The 17,255-nt window shown below is 40.3% G+C and overlaps 1 protein-coding gene across 10 annotated transcripts in view; it reads left to right on the top strand.

Moving 5' to 3' along the window:
• The window catches only part of magu (SPARC related modular calcium binding-like protein magu), a 417,174-nt gene that overhangs the window by 382,261 nt on the left and 17,658 nt on the right, over positions 1–17,255 (top strand). For all 10 annotated transcript variants that reach the window (XM_067156492.2, XM_067156500.2, XM_067156498.2 and 7 more), the window contains 3 exons: positions 5,862–5,987; positions 13,461–13,571; positions 15,991–16,090. In XM_067156492.2, coding sequence (XP_067012593.2) covers positions 5,862–5,987; positions 13,461–13,571; positions 15,991–16,090 — 337 coding nt within the window. The remainder of the gene's footprint in view (positions 1–5,861; positions 5,988–13,460; positions 13,572–15,990; positions 16,091–17,255) is intronic.

The raw sequence follows: 17,255 nt of genomic DNA, 5'->3' as shown, positions 1-17,255 counted from the left end.
AAATTCAGAAAACTCAATCATCAAAAAAATTACCAGTGTTTCGCCTAGAGTGCGGCATGGGCTCATCAGTTGGATACCGCACCTTTTCCAAGACACTGGCCGGCTAGTACACCAGTAGCGACACCACTGCAAGCCATACATATGATAAGCACAATGCAGTGCCGATGTACTAGGGGAGAATTGCATCTCCACTTGCTATATTGCCTCCGGGACCAGCATAACCAAAATATGGCTTCCAATTGAGATGGCTAAAAATAAAATTCAGGAAACTCAATCGTCAAAAATTACCAGTGTTTCGCCCAGAGTGCGGCATCTTTAAACTTCAAACTTTTTTTGGACTTCTTACAGCTGAAGATTACTGTCATAGTGACAATAAATATGTAAATGTATTCTGTTTATGACTACTGAACAGGATTGAAAAGGTGGACTCGTACTTAATTTTATTCAACATAAGCATCGTGACTTTCTTGTGCTGTAGCATTATTGGAATTCATACTTAATTATTAACCTGAATTAAGGACAGAAAAAAAATTTTATGTGTTAAATGTTAGTCTCATCCCTCAGTTTATGACGGCTATAAAACAGTTTCTTTGAAATCTTTAATATGCTGATCTTGATTAATTATTCATTTAGCTATTATTGTTGCAAAGAGAATTAGCAACCATCAGCCACATGCATTAAATATGAATGACTACAAACTCAGAAATAACTGAGTATAAAGAGACAACTGAATGAATGTATACATTTATCTATTTTTCTTTTAATATAATGAAAATATTATAATGAATTTGAACAATTTTTTTAAAATGAAGCAATTTCCTCAATTATGCCAAAAGTTGAAGGGCTAAAGGGCCCAGGAAAGTTTCGTATTGTGAGTCTCGGATGGCCCTATCAAACTAAAAAGAAAATTTTGAAAATCACTTTCGGCCTAAATGCAGTTCCAAAAAAACAGCCTAAAATCTCTTGTTTCTTTACTCATTTTCTTTTTCATTCAAATGCTAGCCAAATTAACTTATTTACATAATTCTTTTTGTATTGTGTTCCTTGGTTCAATACCCTCATATGTCTTTTTTTTTGAAAAATATCCACATTGAATGTAGTTATAAGGGCTTAAGTGAAACTCTGCATTGACTCACATCAGCACTCATAATGGTGGTAGAAAAAGGCAAACTGTTAATCAAATCGACCAGATAACAATGATTAAGAAAATTGTAATTTTTAGGAATAAATAAAGAATATATTCTCATACATTACTGTACTGTTTTTCAACATTGAGTTGCTTGTCTGAAGGGCCAGAACTGTGGATTTAAGAAAGAAAAAATTAGAACAAAACTGTTTCTTCTGCAACCATTTTCATCATTGTCTTTATTTAGACTTGTGCATGTGTTTGTTGTGTTTTTGTGTGAGAAAGTATTCAATTTCTTTATTAAGTCAAAAGTCCATTTACATTTACTTTTTAATCTTAAATAATCTATTAAAAATGATATTTTTGATACAATTGTTGCCATTGTGTAAGGTGGTAAGGAGTTTCTGATACAAACTTTCAGGCTTTATGAGTGGTGGTGGAGGCGAGTGAATGAAGAATGTTATAAGCTGTTCTTAAAGAGGCAGAGTTGTGATAGTTCAAAGGATTAAGGCATCAGTTAATGAAATGGAAGAGCCTTAATGGTGGTGATGATTATTGTTTTAAGAGGAAGTATAACTGGGCAATTGTACTTTATTAACACTTATCATGAAAGATGCCTCTTACATTTCAAAGAATGTAGGTATCAGTAAATAAACGAGAAGAATCACAAAGGGGTCCCTAGGCTTCACAAACCTAATACTGTCTGGGCTAAAAGAAATCAAAAGTTGACCAAGGGAGGTTGAATTTTCTCTTCCAACACCAAAGGCAATAGATTTGTAATGGTTAGGGAGGCTTTCATTTTCACGCACCTCTATTCCAGCAATATCCTTATTCCTTGAAGGGTCAGAACTCCTCCATTTTCCTTTCTGATTAGTGTATTTCCCCTTGAAACAATAACTATCGCCATCCACTCCTTATAATGTGGAAATGGCATGTTTTGGTTGAATTCAAAGAGTTATCAGTTTAGATTTACCACAAACCTTGAAAAGTTTGCAAGACAAGATTGTAGAACTTCTGGGATGTCGTCTGCCCATGGTGTAGGGGTAGCGTGACTGCCTCTTACCCGGAGGCCCAGGGTTCGATTTTCAGCTAGGTCAGGGATTTTTACCTTGATCTGAGGGCTGGTTCAGGGTCCACTCAGCCTACGTAATTACAATTAAGGGGCTATCTGACGGTGAGATGGCGGTCCCAGTGTAGGGAGCCAAGAATAATGGCTGAAAGGATTTGTTGTGCTGCCCACATGACACCTCATAATCTGCAGGCCTTAGGGCTGAGCAGCAGTTGCTTAGTAGGCCATGGGCCTTTGCAGCTGTTGCACCATTTTTTAAGAATAGCATGTCATGTAATGCTGTTCAACAAGGTGATTCATTTCTGTCTTCTCTGTGGTATATTTTTGAGGCTTGTTTATTTCACGCAAAGTCATAAAGTTGTCCGACTCGTTGGCTGAATGGTCAGCGTACTGGCCTTCGGTTCAGAGGGTCCCGGGTTCGATTCCCGGCCGGGTCGGAGATTTTAACCTTAATTGATTAATTCCTACGGCATGGGGGCTGGGTGTATGTGTTGTCTTCATCATCATTTCATCCTCATCACGACGCGCAGGTCGCCTACGGGAGTCAAATAGAAAGACCTGCACCTGGCGAGCCGAACCCGTCCTGGGATATCCCAGCACTAAAAGCCATACAACATTTCATTTCAACAGATGGTTTCTAATAATGATACTGACTGATCTACTATTTTTATGGTTCTTGTATTATTTCATTGGAGCATTCAACGGTCATCTTCAAATATGGTTGAATGCACTGTAAGGAACTAGCATATTCACAAAAAAAAAAAAAAAAAAAAAAAAGCAGTAGTGAAGTTGGTATGATTTTTTTATATCATAACTTTGAAGGGAAAAAAAGTTTATTGCAAGAAAATCCATAAATTACTTGATAACATTTCCCAGAATGGCTGCAATTGTATCTTGATTAATTTCATTTTTCTGTCCTTTGGTATTTAGTGTGTTGATTCTTATGCTAGATAATGCTCTTTCACAAGATGGTGTAGATGGGCTTTTGATACAAAACATATTACATTCACAGCTGTGTTATATGAAGTGCTTCTCAAACAGTTTCAGAGGTTGTGTGATATTAATGACGAATGTGACTACTTACCTGGGAACTGGAGTGTAGTTACTCAGTTTAAAGTACTCATTTATTTTTACTTTTTCTCCACAAATTGTAGATATAATTCAAGGTTGGTTGAATGAAGAAAAATGCCTCCATCCCGTCTTACAGTTACAGTATTAAATAATTACAATTGTAGGCTAGAGAATGTGCTTATATAGAATTACTCTATTTACATAATATTCACAGGATACATTCCCTCACATATACTCCAGCTAGGCCGGCTCTTTCATACAGTCTCACACACTCGAGATCACAAGAACTTTCTTCTGTCCTCCCACCCCTACTGAACATTCACTGCAGCTGATTAATCCTGTATTCGTTGTTCTGTATTGACACCAATATCATACATTAATTCAGGAAATAATTCTGGTTCACCTTTTTTTTCAGTCCTAATCAAATTCTTAAAATCTTCAACTTATTATTAACATTTAAAAATTGCACATGTTTTGTCCTCAATATAGGACTTCTTCAGCCAATATGCAATGACAAAATACAGGTAGGCCTCGTTATACGCGATAGTTACGTTCTGCTGAATTGCCGCGCATACCGAATGCGTGTAAATCGAGAGTCATTTTATTTGTAAAATATAGGGTTAGGTTTCCATTTACACACATATTAAGTTTAAAATACCAGAGATTCTTAGTATTTTTACAAAAAATAACCATTATCATGTTTCTGAAATGCATTTTAATGCAAACTTTATACACTTAAAAATTTAACACTGAAACACAATAATATAACTAAACTCTGCATACAAGCTCTTGGCTTTAGCTTGAATAGCAGCTCCAGAGAGAGGCATGTGTTGTTGGTTGTGATGCACAATCCAATCCATTCTTTCCATCGCTTCCGAGCCAGATTTGATCACTCTAGTCACACGTAAGTTAGTAGAAGATTGAGCAGATTTTTGAATTGATTCCACTTTGTCACAAATAGTTCTCAAATTGGATTCATTAAGTCCCAAAGCACGCTGAATGTCAACAATACGCTCACCTTTCTCATAGCGATCCAAAAATTCTAACTTTGTTTCTAACGAATACGACTTTGGCACACGCTTCTTTCCTTTTACCCGGCGTTTTAAATACAAAATCTGTCAAGTGCAATTTCACAGCTCTACTGACCGGAACTGACGATTCACGTCTCGACAAACACGCCAGAAGATGAGCGTAGATATACTCTTGCCACGTTTAACCTTGGCGCGCAACGTAGTGTACGATACGTTACAGAGTTTGGCACGCATGTGTGTACCCACCTTAAGGCATTACAGCTTCCACTACTGTTAACAGATGGCAGCAATAGACTTCAAATCAAAATCGCAGATAACGAATCCGCGTATAACGGGGTTTACCTGTAATTGTTATATGAAATGAAAATGCACAGCCTCTTTCCAGTCATTCGACCGGGTCAGGAATGAAATGAATGAAGTCCCTATCTAGTGGCAAGGATATGAAGCCTGCCTGTTACACTCCTCTGGCATAATGATTAATGACTGACAGATGAAATGAAATGATATTGGAAAGTATTGCTGGAATGAAGGATGACAGGGAAAACCAGAGTACATGGAGAAAAACCTGTCCTGCGTCCACTTTCTCCAGCACAAATCTGTAACTTAAAAGCTCTTCAATCTGTTGAACGCACAGGTTAATTATAAATATTATTCTACAATACACACTATTAAACAAAGAAAGGGATATTTCAGTCTTGAAAGAAGATCATCACATTCTATCAAGCCCCTTAAATAGAAATAATATTTGTGTTTATCTCTGTTTAATACTTAGGAACTTAAATTCTAGAACTTATCTTAATAAAGTCCGCTTTGTCTCCACTTCAGTATTAACTGTGAGGAGTTCGGAGAGGCCAATGACAGAGCAAGGGTTATCCAAAGACCTCGCAGTTAATGCTAAGAATATTCCTTAATCCAACATCGAGGTCGCAATCTTTCTTGTCGATATGAACTCTCAAAAAAAATTACGCTGTTATCCCTAAGGTAACTTTATCTTATAATCATTATTAACGGATCAAACATCCATAAATCAGTGTTTAAATGATAAAGAGTTACGTTTATCTTTGTATCACCCCAACAAAATAAGATAATGAGACAATAGGGTTTGTACTCAATGTTTTTTTTAAATAATTCATATCAATCCTAGTTTGAGGCAGCTAAAATGGAATAAAAATGTTATGTTTCCTCCACAAAGAGGGGAGGGGGACATCTGCCCTCCTCGTCTCCCCTAATTGCCACCACTGGGGTTGGGGATCAAATGTTAATCTGCTTGAAAGCAAGACACCTTTGTCAGATTAATTCACATGTTTAAGAACAGATTTTCAGAGCAACATTCTGACACTCCAGCATCTTTTAAGACAGGTAGTAGTCAAAAGGAAGTGAAAAACATGTTTTTTAATCTCAACATTCTCTTTCTAAAACAACATTTGCCAAAAATAATGTGTATTTGAGAATTTCTAGAGATTTTCCTTTTTTCTTGTTTGTAAGACATGTAGACGACCTCTGAGACTGTGTGAAGCGATTGACAGAGCAGCACAATAACGTGGTGTACTGAATCTCTCCCCAGCTAACGACTGCCTCTCGGATCAGAAGACTGCGCTGGAGGAGCAGAGGTCTGGCACCAGCGGTCTCTACATCCCCGAGTGTACACCAGATGGCCGCTACAAGAAGATCCAGTGTTACAATTCCACGGGTGACTAGTACCAATATATCCACAGGTTCTTATAGAATAAAGAGAAAACTATACCTTACTTTAATTTATTTGTCCAGTTGTCAGCAATGATTTACACTGGTGGAGATTTTCATATGTGGGTGCACACAGTATTGAAATAGTTGAGTAGAGTTCTGCTTTTCCAACTAGATGGCTGTGCACGTGCTCTCTGCTTCCCCCTCTCACAGATGTAGGCAGTACAAATAACAAGCTTTAACAGCTTCTTTTTTTTTTAAACTCCCATATTGACTTTAAAATCACGTAGCAAATATTTAAGAATATACAGCGAGTTTCTCTCATCGGTCGACCGGTAGGCACGCAGGAACTGCCTGCCGTTGACTCCTCCTCCTGTCCAAGGCATAGTAACAATCACAGCAATTCCCTCAATTTCAGAGTTGTGCTCCGTGCTCCGTATTTCACTTGAACTGTTCTTGAGTTATGAAGCATTAGTTCATGGTATGATTCTCATAATGTCTCCACATGTGCACACTGTGCAGGGAAGTGTATTTATGTAACGCTATTTACGTGAAAACCGAGTCTTGCAGAAGATTTGTTAGATGGTTTATAACAAAATTTCCAAGTGAATGCCCTTCACATAGATACCGTGCAGAAACTCATAAACAAATTGAGATGAATGGATTCTTCACTCCATAAAATGTGAAGGGGAAAAAAGAAGAAAAGAAAGAGTGCTTAATCAGAAAATTTAAAAAATCATAGAAAAATTACAACATACATCTACAAAATCCCCTTGATGACCTGGAAACGAAACCAGGGTTTCGAAGAGCTCAGCACGGCGAGGTATGAAACATAACAGGAGAGAAATAAATTATGGAAAGCGTGACTAATGCCTGTGAATTAGAATTTCCTAAAACAATGTCAAAAATGTGTGCATATAGAAGAATATTTCAAACAGTTCATGCCATAAAGTATGTGCATAAGTTGAACTGTTACGACATGTCATGCACAGACAGTGACAGAAGTAACTAATCTCATATCTGTTCCGTATTAAAGATAAGAATAAGTAAATTCTTTCAAGAATAAAATTTGCTGTGTCCACCTATTCAATACAATTATATTCTGTAGTGATTAAATCCTACATGAATTACATATACTAATTAGGTACATGTTTTGCCCTATTTTTGGGCATCTTCAGCCTAATAATAATCTTAAGGTCAAGTCTTTAAACCAATTAAACATTAGAACTAAATACAATGGTCTTATGCTTAACATTTTTTTTATAAAAAGTTGTGCTTTAGGTGATATTTACAATGTGTGCAATAATTAAAACCCACAATTTGTGACGGGGAAGCAATTAAAATTATCACACAATGACTAGAAATAGTTCAAAGCGTAAATCGGAACTTCTCCAACTGTTGATAGTTGATACGATTGTGTTCATTCAAAGGTGGTTATGGTCACCTATGTCGTAAGTACACAGCTACAAAACCGGAACCATGGTATAATGTCGATCTTGATGGGCTTGGATATCCCATTAGAAAGAAGCATGGTTGGATGGTAATATTTTACAGGTTAAAAACGTGTATGTTGGAACATATCGTCAATATCATTCATTAGTCAGGTGCTCATCTGGTAAAATGTTTCTTGGAATTTTGTGCCATTCTTGTCGGATTAATGTTCCTGTTGGTACATTGTCCCACCTTTGGGAGGACTTTATGAGTATTATCTGTAACTGTTCAGTCAGATGTTAGCTGGATCCAGTTCTTCCGGTTGTGTCTGAATGACTAACCTTGTTACTTCTAGTGAAGTATGGATGCGGCAATGAAGGGGTGGAGCGTAGAGGGGAAAGTATATTTAATTCATGTAAGATTTAATCACTATAGAATATGAGTGGACACAGTAAATTTTATTCTTGAAAAAATTTACTTACAGCGACAGAAGTGCTGTGCTTGTTGCTATGGCATGGAGTGACGAGTCAACGGCAAGCAGGCACTCTGCACCCACCAACCGACTGATGAGAGAAACTCGGTGTACTTAAATATTGCATTTAAGCGGTCCTCCTACTCAATACACATACTGTATATTTATTTTGAACTAGAACATGTTTCTTCCCCTGAGGGACATCATCAGCTAGAATATTTCACAAAATCGTCAGCTGTAACTCGATCCGAGTATATATAACTCAGTTTAAGGATGTGTTTGTGATGACTAAACAGACCAATCTTGGCACAAAACATACGCCCATACAGATCACACTGAATGGATGCAGGAGGTCGGGGTTGTAATTGACAGAGTTTTCTAGGTTGTCGCTTGGCCTCTTGATGTCTGCGGCATTCTCTTTCAAACAGGTTGACAGCGGTGGATGTAGTGTTCCGCCACAGCGAACGGTCCACAGCACCTTCTTCCCATGTCTGTATATTTATACCAGTTGTCTTCATGATGTGTTTCAGCTGGTCCTTAAAACGCTTGAGAGGGGCTCCATGAGGTCTACTGCCGGAGAAAAGTTCACCATAAAGAATTTGGCAAGGGAGCCTGGTATCACCCATGCGGTGAACATGGCCTAACCATCTCAGTTGACGAGCGATGATTGTTGCCTCAGTGCTATTTAGCTGCACTTTGTTGAGAACTGCCGTGTTGGTCACATAGTCGAGATGTATCTCATTTCCTGTTGTTGGAAGTGCTCAAGTTTTTGGATATCACGGCAATAGAGTGACCACGTTTCACAGCCATACAGCAGTGTGGACATGACAACAGCTTTGTACACCATGAGTTTGGTATGCAGTTTCAAGACGTTATTCGTGAAGACTCTGGGCATTAACCGCCCGAATGCTGCATGAGCAGCCCCAATTCTTTTATCAACGTCTTGTTCGCAGGTGCACAGTTTAGACAAGATGCTTCCAAGATATGAAAAGTGATCAACCTGTTCCAGTGTTGTGTCTAAGATGGAGATACTGAACTCCTGGGGCAGGTTGTGCAAGTACCTTCATTTTTTTCACATTAATGACAAGACCAAAGCAATCACATGCAGTTTTAAAGCAGATGACTGACCGTTCTAGCTCTGCAGGTGTTAGAGCCGGAGATGTGGTGTCATCGGCATACTGCAGTTCTGTCACCCGGGTAACCAGAGTACGTCTTTGTGAGCGAAGTCTTGCCAGATTGAAAAGGCCTCCATCAAAATGAAATTTAATCTCTACGCCTAAGTTGTTTACAGATGTTATCATTTAGACTCTCACAGCCCGTGAAACTATTCATGAGGTATATTTTTGGGCTTATGCCATGTAATTAATTATAAAAACACACTCAACGCGTTTCGAAAGGAACCTTGCCTTTCTTCATCAGGAGACACAGAGAAAATGAAACGACGCACAACAGGTTGCTAGGAGAAAGCAACAAGATCTTAGGGCACCATTTCAAGTTCCTTGTTGCTTTCTCCTAGCAATCTGTTACGCGTAGTTTCATTTTCTCTGTGTCTCCTGATGAAGAAAGGCAAGGTTCCTTTCGAAACGCGTTGAGTGTGTTTTTATAATTACAGTAATTACACGGCATAAGCCCAAAAATATAACCTCATGAATGTTTACAGATGATTCATGCACATGGCAGCCATGTACAGTGCAAAGAGTGTAGGAGCAAGCACACAGCCTTGTTTCAATCCATGAGTGATTGGGAATGAATCCAATACGGTACTGAGTTACCATGGAGAACCTGTCCAGACATGCCATCATGAAGAGCTTGAACCAATTCCACATAACGTTCAGGACATCCAAAATGTCTCAATACTTTCCACATAGCAGATCTAGGTACTGAATCAAAGGCTTTTTCCAGATCATAGAAAACTAAATACAGAGGTTGCTGTTGTTCTCTGCATTTTTCCTGGAGTTGTCTAGCACAGAAGATCATATCTGTTGTGCCTCTGGAGGTTCGGAAACCACATTGACACTCAGGCAAAACTCTCTCTGAGATAACTCGGAGCCGGTTTAATAGAATCCTTGCAAGAATTTTACCTGCAATTGACAAAAGTGATATGCCACAGTAGTTCCCACATACACTACGATCACCTTTCTTGAAGATTGTGATGATGGTAGCATTCTTCAAGCTGTCAGGTACTTCTTGAGTTTCCCAAATCAAGAGGATGAGTGTGAAAAGTCTAGTCTTCAAGGGTATACCTCCAGTGTGTATCAGTTCCAGACAGATGTTATCAGGACCAGGAGCCTTTCTTCGTTTTAGCTGATTGAGTGCTGTGGTGAAGTCTCTGTATGTGGGTGGCTGGGGCTGCTGAGGGACATTATGAAGAAAGTCCTCAGCGACATTGGAGACATGATTTAGAAGCACAGAGAAATGTTCCTTCCAATGCTCTAAAATTTCTCCATTATCAGTTAAAATGATGGAGTTGTCAGCAGCCTTCATTGACCCCGATGAAGATCGAACTGGACCATATATCTCCTTTATGCCAGCATAGAAGTTTTGCAGGTCACAGGCATCCCATATTCTTTGCAGTTCTTCAGCTTTTTGTTGCCACCACTTATTCTTGATTTCCCTAATTTGTGCCTGACATTTTCCTTTAAGTTCCAAGAAATGTGATTTCTTCACATTGGAAGACGGATCTTGAAGATAGGATGGATGGGCTTCCTGGTTGGCATTGATCACACATTTAATAACTTCATTATTTTCATCAAACCAGTCTTTTTTTTTTTTTCCTCACAAAACCAGTTGTTTCCTCAGCTGACTCATTGATGACCTTCTGAAGTGTGGTCCATTCCTGATTTGTACTATCACTGCTGACTGGATGACTAGTCAGTTTGTTTGAGATTGCATTTCTGTAATCTGTAGCAATGGATTCAATTTGAAGTTTAGAAGTATCGAATTTCTTTCTGGGCAGGTTGCGGATGGATCTTTTTGATTTGCGACAGATTGAGATTCTCAAGTGGCAAGAAAGGAGCTTATGACCTGTCCAGCAGTCATCAACATTTCTTGCAGTCCTTGTAACAAGGACATCCTTTTTATCACATTGCCTAGTGATGGAGATACTGAACTCAGGAAGAATTAATCCTGGGGCTGGCTGGGGATGTGCCAGTACTTTGAGCGAGGATGCATCCAAGTGGTCGTGTAGCGATTAAGCAGGCGGAACTGAGTGTTAGTAATAAAGAGTTCATGTTCAGCACATAAACCAAGGAGCAGTAGACCATTGGCATTACAGTTGCCAAGTCCATGTTTTCCCATCACACTGCCCCATAATTGGTGATCTTTACCAACTCTGGCATTGAAATTGCCAAGTAGTAAGAGTTTGTCTCTTGATGGTACTTTGGTGATGGTACTGCTCAACAGGTTGTAGAAATGGTCTTTAGCTTCTACATCAGCATCCAAGGTGGGAGCATATGCAGAGATGAGTGTCATAGATTATGGCTCCAGAGAGTGGGATTCGGAGAGTCATAATTCTTGCACTGACAGCGGTTGGAGTTAGCTGATAATTATTCACCAATGTGGTCTTTACAGCAAATCCAACACCATGAATGCAGTGTTCTCCCTCATCTTTTCTCTTCCAGAAGATTGTGTAACCTGAGCTGAACTCTGTTAGTTTACCTTCGCTGGACAGTCTGGTTTCACTTAAGGCAGCAATATCAATGTTCATTCGTCCAAGCTCATGGTTGACAAGCGTTGTTCTTCTCTCAGGTCTGTTATTGTCTTTCAAATCAAGTAGGGTTTGAACATTCCAGGTACCTACAATGAAAGGTTTTGTAATCTTCATTTTTCGACCACAAAAGGGGTGACCCACTGGATGCGGCCTCCCAGCCGGATGAGAGTGTGACGACCGATGTTTAGCCCACATTTTCAGGGTGGGCAGTCGTGATCCTAAATAGGCCTTCCCAAACACAGATGCAGGACCGAATTCCTGAGTAGTCACGGGGTCTCAGTAAGACGACCATCACACATCTGCTGCCAACGTGCAGGTCCGAACTAGAGGCTTCCAGTTTCACCTGAAAACCTGCCTCTACCATCCTTATCCCATCTCCATTGGACTTGAGTTGAAGGGCGTGACAGCAGGAAAAAGTGCCACAAGCGGGATTTTATTTAAGGTGGATCGCAGCTTGCAAGGAAGTGACCCACACACTATGATCTCAGAGCTATACCTTGCGGCACATATTAAATGCGACCTGCAAGTTCTAGTACCATGACTGCAACGGACTGCCGCAGACTCAAAATACCGTTGAGTTGCGCCTTAACAGCCAGTCCATCTGTCATGACCGCATCCGCCTACATGACTGATGAGAACCACAAATAGGAGGTTCCTCCGTCCATTTTGCTGTTGGGCCATAGACACAGATGATGGGTTCCAGACTCATTTCCTACACTGAGGGGACCAGCATCCCACCCAAAGGGGCTCATCCGCCCAAAGCCGTTGGCCCCTATGTGGGGTTGAGTTATTTACCGCCGCTCAACACTCGGCGTTAGTAGTTTTTACAGCTGGTTGCCAAGCCAGCTAACCCTTCTCCTTTCCCATTCTGGACTTGGGACCAGACAAATGGTGGAGTTATTTCACAAAATACATCAGATATAAAATCACATTAATAGATTGGCAAGACGGAGTTAAAATACACTGTCACACAGAAGGAGATTTAAAATAATATAATTGCAAACTTAAAAATAAAATTCCAAGTCATGTTGTCAATAATATAGAAGAGAATTGTTCATAAAATTCTCAGTAAATGCTTTCCTACACATTGCAGAAGGCACGCCCCTGTACCCTAGCTGCACAATAAATGTGCATTGGTAACATAATACGGCAGCATTCAGACTTCAGGTATTTGCCTCTAAGCACAAATAGGGGGATTAAGGACGCTAATGACATCTGTTAGTGAACTTCAGAACTAGACGAATAAGTGATTTGTGCGTTGCATCACTGTGACGGTAATGTCAAACCATTAAGCAGAGTGATGTGGGTGATACACAATATGCATCACTATCCCTCAAATAAAAAGGAAAATGTGATGCAAAAAGGGAATGACTACACTGGAAAGAGATAACACTTCTCAGGGTAAAAAAAATGAAGGAGTCCAACACTTCACAAAGTAAAGACAAGAGCCATGAAGGGAACTTAATAGTGTCTTGGTTGAAAAGGAACAAGAGTTGACCAAGGCAGGACAGACAGGATAGATGAAAGTGAGGAGCCTGGCACAATTCAGTGGAAACAATGCCAGGACTCAGCTAAGGGTGGTTACCAATGCATGCTCCTAAGTCAAGAGCCCCTGGGATACCATGGGTGTTATTCTAATCCATACTAACAGAGGATAGTCTTGAACTACAGAGTGTAAGATAAGGAAAAGACCAGAAAATCATAAATAAACAGAGAGACTAGGACTTAAAAAAAGAACTGTGTGTAAAGATGTTTGTGTCTTCATATTTTCCTTGTCTGTCTGCTCCTGTTGTCATGCCTAAACTTCTTGCTGTTAATGTTCATGTAGTATTTAAGTTGTTTGACTGATGTTCTTGGTGTTGTTCCAGGCTATTGCTGGTGTGTGTACGAAGACACAGGAGTACCAATTCCTGGGACTTCAATCAAGGACCAGAATCCCAACTGTGATGTTGTACCTCCACTTGCCAGACCAATGAATGGTAAGTGTGCTTCCTGTTGGAGGTGTAGGAGGAATACAACTGTATTTAAGAAATTGTTGTAATCATCAGCTTTTACTTGTTCCTTAGTTATCTAATTTTTTTCCCATAACAATCTTCTCCATGCTCAGTTTTTATGTACACAAGAAATTATGATTTTTTTTCTTTTTTTTTGCTATTTGTTTTACATTGCACCGACACAGATAGGTCTTTGGCAACGATGGGGTAGGAAAGGCCTAGGAAGTGGAAGGAAGCGGCCGTGGCCTTAATTAAGGTACAGCCCCGGCATTTGCCTGGTGTGAAAGTGGGAAACCACGGAAAACCATCTTCAGGGCTGCCGACAGTGGGGCTCGAACCCACTATCTCCCGATTACTGGATACTGGCCGCACTTAAGCGACTGCAGCTATCGAGCTCGGTAATTATGATGTTAAGGTTCATGTAATCATAGTACATCTTACACTGCATCCATATTTTATTCTGACTGCACTGCCTGGCAAAATAATTGAAGAACCGAGAAGAAATGGTCAGATGTGAATGTAACTTTGTATATGTACACACCGTTGTCAGGTATGTAAATGATTAGAGTTGTTATTCTCTGTGACAGGTAGAACGGACACCAGTGTGCATTAATGTTGTTACCAGGCCTGGCGTGAACAGCCTCGGATGTTGAGTGATCATCGCTGTGAAGGACAAGGAGATGCCGTGTTCTCATGTGTAACAGCGTTATCAGCACCTGACAGGGTTTGAAAGCAGCCTCGTGGGTCTACATTTGGCCGGGTGTTCAAATCGTGCAATATCCAGATTTGTGGGGCATTCGAATGTGACAGTGGCCTGATGTTGGAATGCATGGGAACATGAGGGCAGGCATACTCGTGGTCAAGTTTCTGGTCGACCAAGTCGGACCACCACAAGGGAGGATCGCCATATTGTGGACCAAGCAAATCGTAACCCCTCCAAATCTGCACCTGCCATCCGAGGACAAGTAATGTGTCATCCTGCACCATTGGTTGGAGACTAGCAACAGCCGGATTAGGGTTAACACCACAATACAAACGGCTGTATTTGGAGTGATGCCATGACAGGGAATCATGGACTACTGATTAATGGCATGGCGTTGTGTTCAGCAATGAATCACGGTTCTGCCCTACCCTGGATGACCATCGTCTGCGAGTATGGTGACGACCTGGGGAGAGGTCGCATTCTTCAAATGTTCTGGAGAGATGCACCTTGTGTCATGGTGTGCGGAGCAATCTGCTACAACTGCAGGTCATAACTGATAGTGATTGAGGGTACTCTGGTGACACAACGGTATGTCATGGACATCCTGCATCCTTATATGTTACTTCTCATGAGACAGTACTGTGGTATCATTTTTTAACAGGACAATGCTTGTCCACACACGGCACGTGTCTCTATGAACTGTCTGCGTGATGTTGAGGTACTCCCGTGGGCAGCAAGATCCCCAGATCTGTCCCCGATAGAACGTGTGGGACGAGCTGAGACGTCAACTTCGTTCCAGTGCCAGTACCCAGGGCCCAGCTTGCCTCAGGAGAGGATACAATGGCTTCTCAACTGAATCAGCGCATGCAACATCATACTGATAAGTGGACTCGTACTGCCAAGTTCTTTGTAAATTTGAGTCGATTCTGTAATCATTGAAATAACATCACGTACTCTCATTTTGTTTCCTCCTCACCTTCTGGGTGCTTCAAATTTTTTGTTGCATAAAGAAAGGAATTATGCAGGCTCAGCTTCTCAGTTCTCCATGTGAATGAGCAGAGGCCAGAAGTGATCCAGATTAATGAACATTGGGTTAATCAGGACGTCTGGAGGGGACTGCTGCAGATCTTTCTATCTGATGCCCATGAGCGACCTGCACATCTGGATGAGTGGTGATGATGATGAGGTAGAGAGAGGGTGAAATGCAGTGTCGGCACAAAGCCTACTCCTGTCGAATTACTGTCGTGGGCTCTGTTCAGAGCTTAACATTTTCGTCTGACGAACACATCACAATGAACAGCGTCATATGCTCTCGCTCCACATGAGCAGTGCGCCAGGCTTTTGGCACACAATCTAGTGATCAGAAATTGTATACCACCTGCCGGCCAACATTCTGATGGTGGAAATTTTTCCACCGACAGGACTTGAACCACCTAACCATGGTATCAGACCATATAGATCTGACGCCATAACAATCGTGGCCATGAGCTTTGATGTACTTCATTTAGGACGAACCAAAATTCTTGTTTCTTTTTTTCAGATAGTTTATAAATTTCTTTATTCAAAATTAGTTTTGGTAGACTGAAGAATATTTTAAAACATATTATGTGCTGAAATCTTTGAAATGATCTCTTATTAACAGCATTTCGTAGCCTTCATTTCGAAGCCATACATTTTATTAGAGCACCGTCTTTGTTACAGGATGTCCTGAACCAAGGAAACAGATGTTCCTACGAGAGTTCATGGAATTTATGAAAAAGAAGATGCTGGCAACTGCGAAAAATAAAAATCACTCTGAAAGGTATGATGCTAACTTTTTGTGTAGTAGAGAGTGGGTTGCAACCTTCTTCATTATCTTTGTAACAATAAAAATATTGATTCTCTTTTCTCCCACCAGCCTTTGTTTCTCTTTCTCTTCACCACAGGCTAATTTCCTGTGACCTGGAAATAGGCAAACTTAAATCCAGTAGCAAATCAATGTTTCATCCTTCTGAGCAATTTCTATTTCTCTTCTCCCTGCACTATCCTTTATCTTTTAAAAAATTATTCACCATCATCTTTTGACCTTTACCAAGTGGATGGTTATAAGTAGGAAAGAAGATGGCATTCGAGCTAATCTCAAAACAGCGAAGGAACAGATCGCGAGAGCGGCAACATTTAAATACCTGGGATGTCACATCAATGATGACTGGGACCTTACTCACGAGATCCGATGCAGAATTGAGCAGGCCAGAACTTCTTTTCAGAGACTTAGGAAACTTTTGACAAGTCGTGACCTTTCCATTTCACTACGGACACGACTACTCCGGTGATACGTTTTCAGTATTCTGTTACACGGCGTTGAGGCATGGACACTAACTGAGACGATGTGCAAGAGATTGCAAGCATTTGAAATGTGGACGTACCGAAGGATGCTGAAGATACCTTGGACAGCTAAAATGACCAATATAGACGTTTTGCACCGTATGAACAAAGAACCAGAAATTCTCACTACCATCAAGAGAAGGAAGCTAGAATACTTTGGTCATATGATGCGGAACTCTAAATACCACCTTCTGCAAGTAATACTCCAAGGGAAAATTAATGCAAAACGTGGTCCGGGGACAAGGAGGACATCATGGCTCGGCAACTTGAGTCAGTGGTTTGGGGTGATAAAGCTTACTCTGTTCAGAACAGCTATGAACAAACAACAGATCATGCTACTGATCGCCAACGTTCTGCGAGGACATGGCACATGAAGAAGAAGAAGAATCTCTTTTAAAAATAAAGAAACGCATATCTTTTTGTTTTTGGAAAATTCCATTAAGAGGGGTGAAAAAGTGGTTGAATACCTTTAATGACGATACTTATACATCAAAAACTAGAGATGTAACAGACTTGAAAATTGGTATTTGGAATCACCTTCTAAAATAAACACGTATTTTTATATTTATGGAAAATCCATTTAAGGGGTGGGGGGGTAGAAA

This window comes from Anabrus simplex, chromosome 12 (genome assembly GCF_040414725.1).
Source record: "Anabrus simplex isolate iqAnaSimp1 chromosome 12, ASM4041472v1, whole genome shotgun sequence".
Classification (NCBI taxonomy): Eukaryota; Metazoa; Arthropoda; class Insecta; order Orthoptera; family Tettigoniidae; genus Anabrus; species Anabrus simplex.
This window is presented reverse-complemented; position numbering and strand designations above follow the sequence as displayed.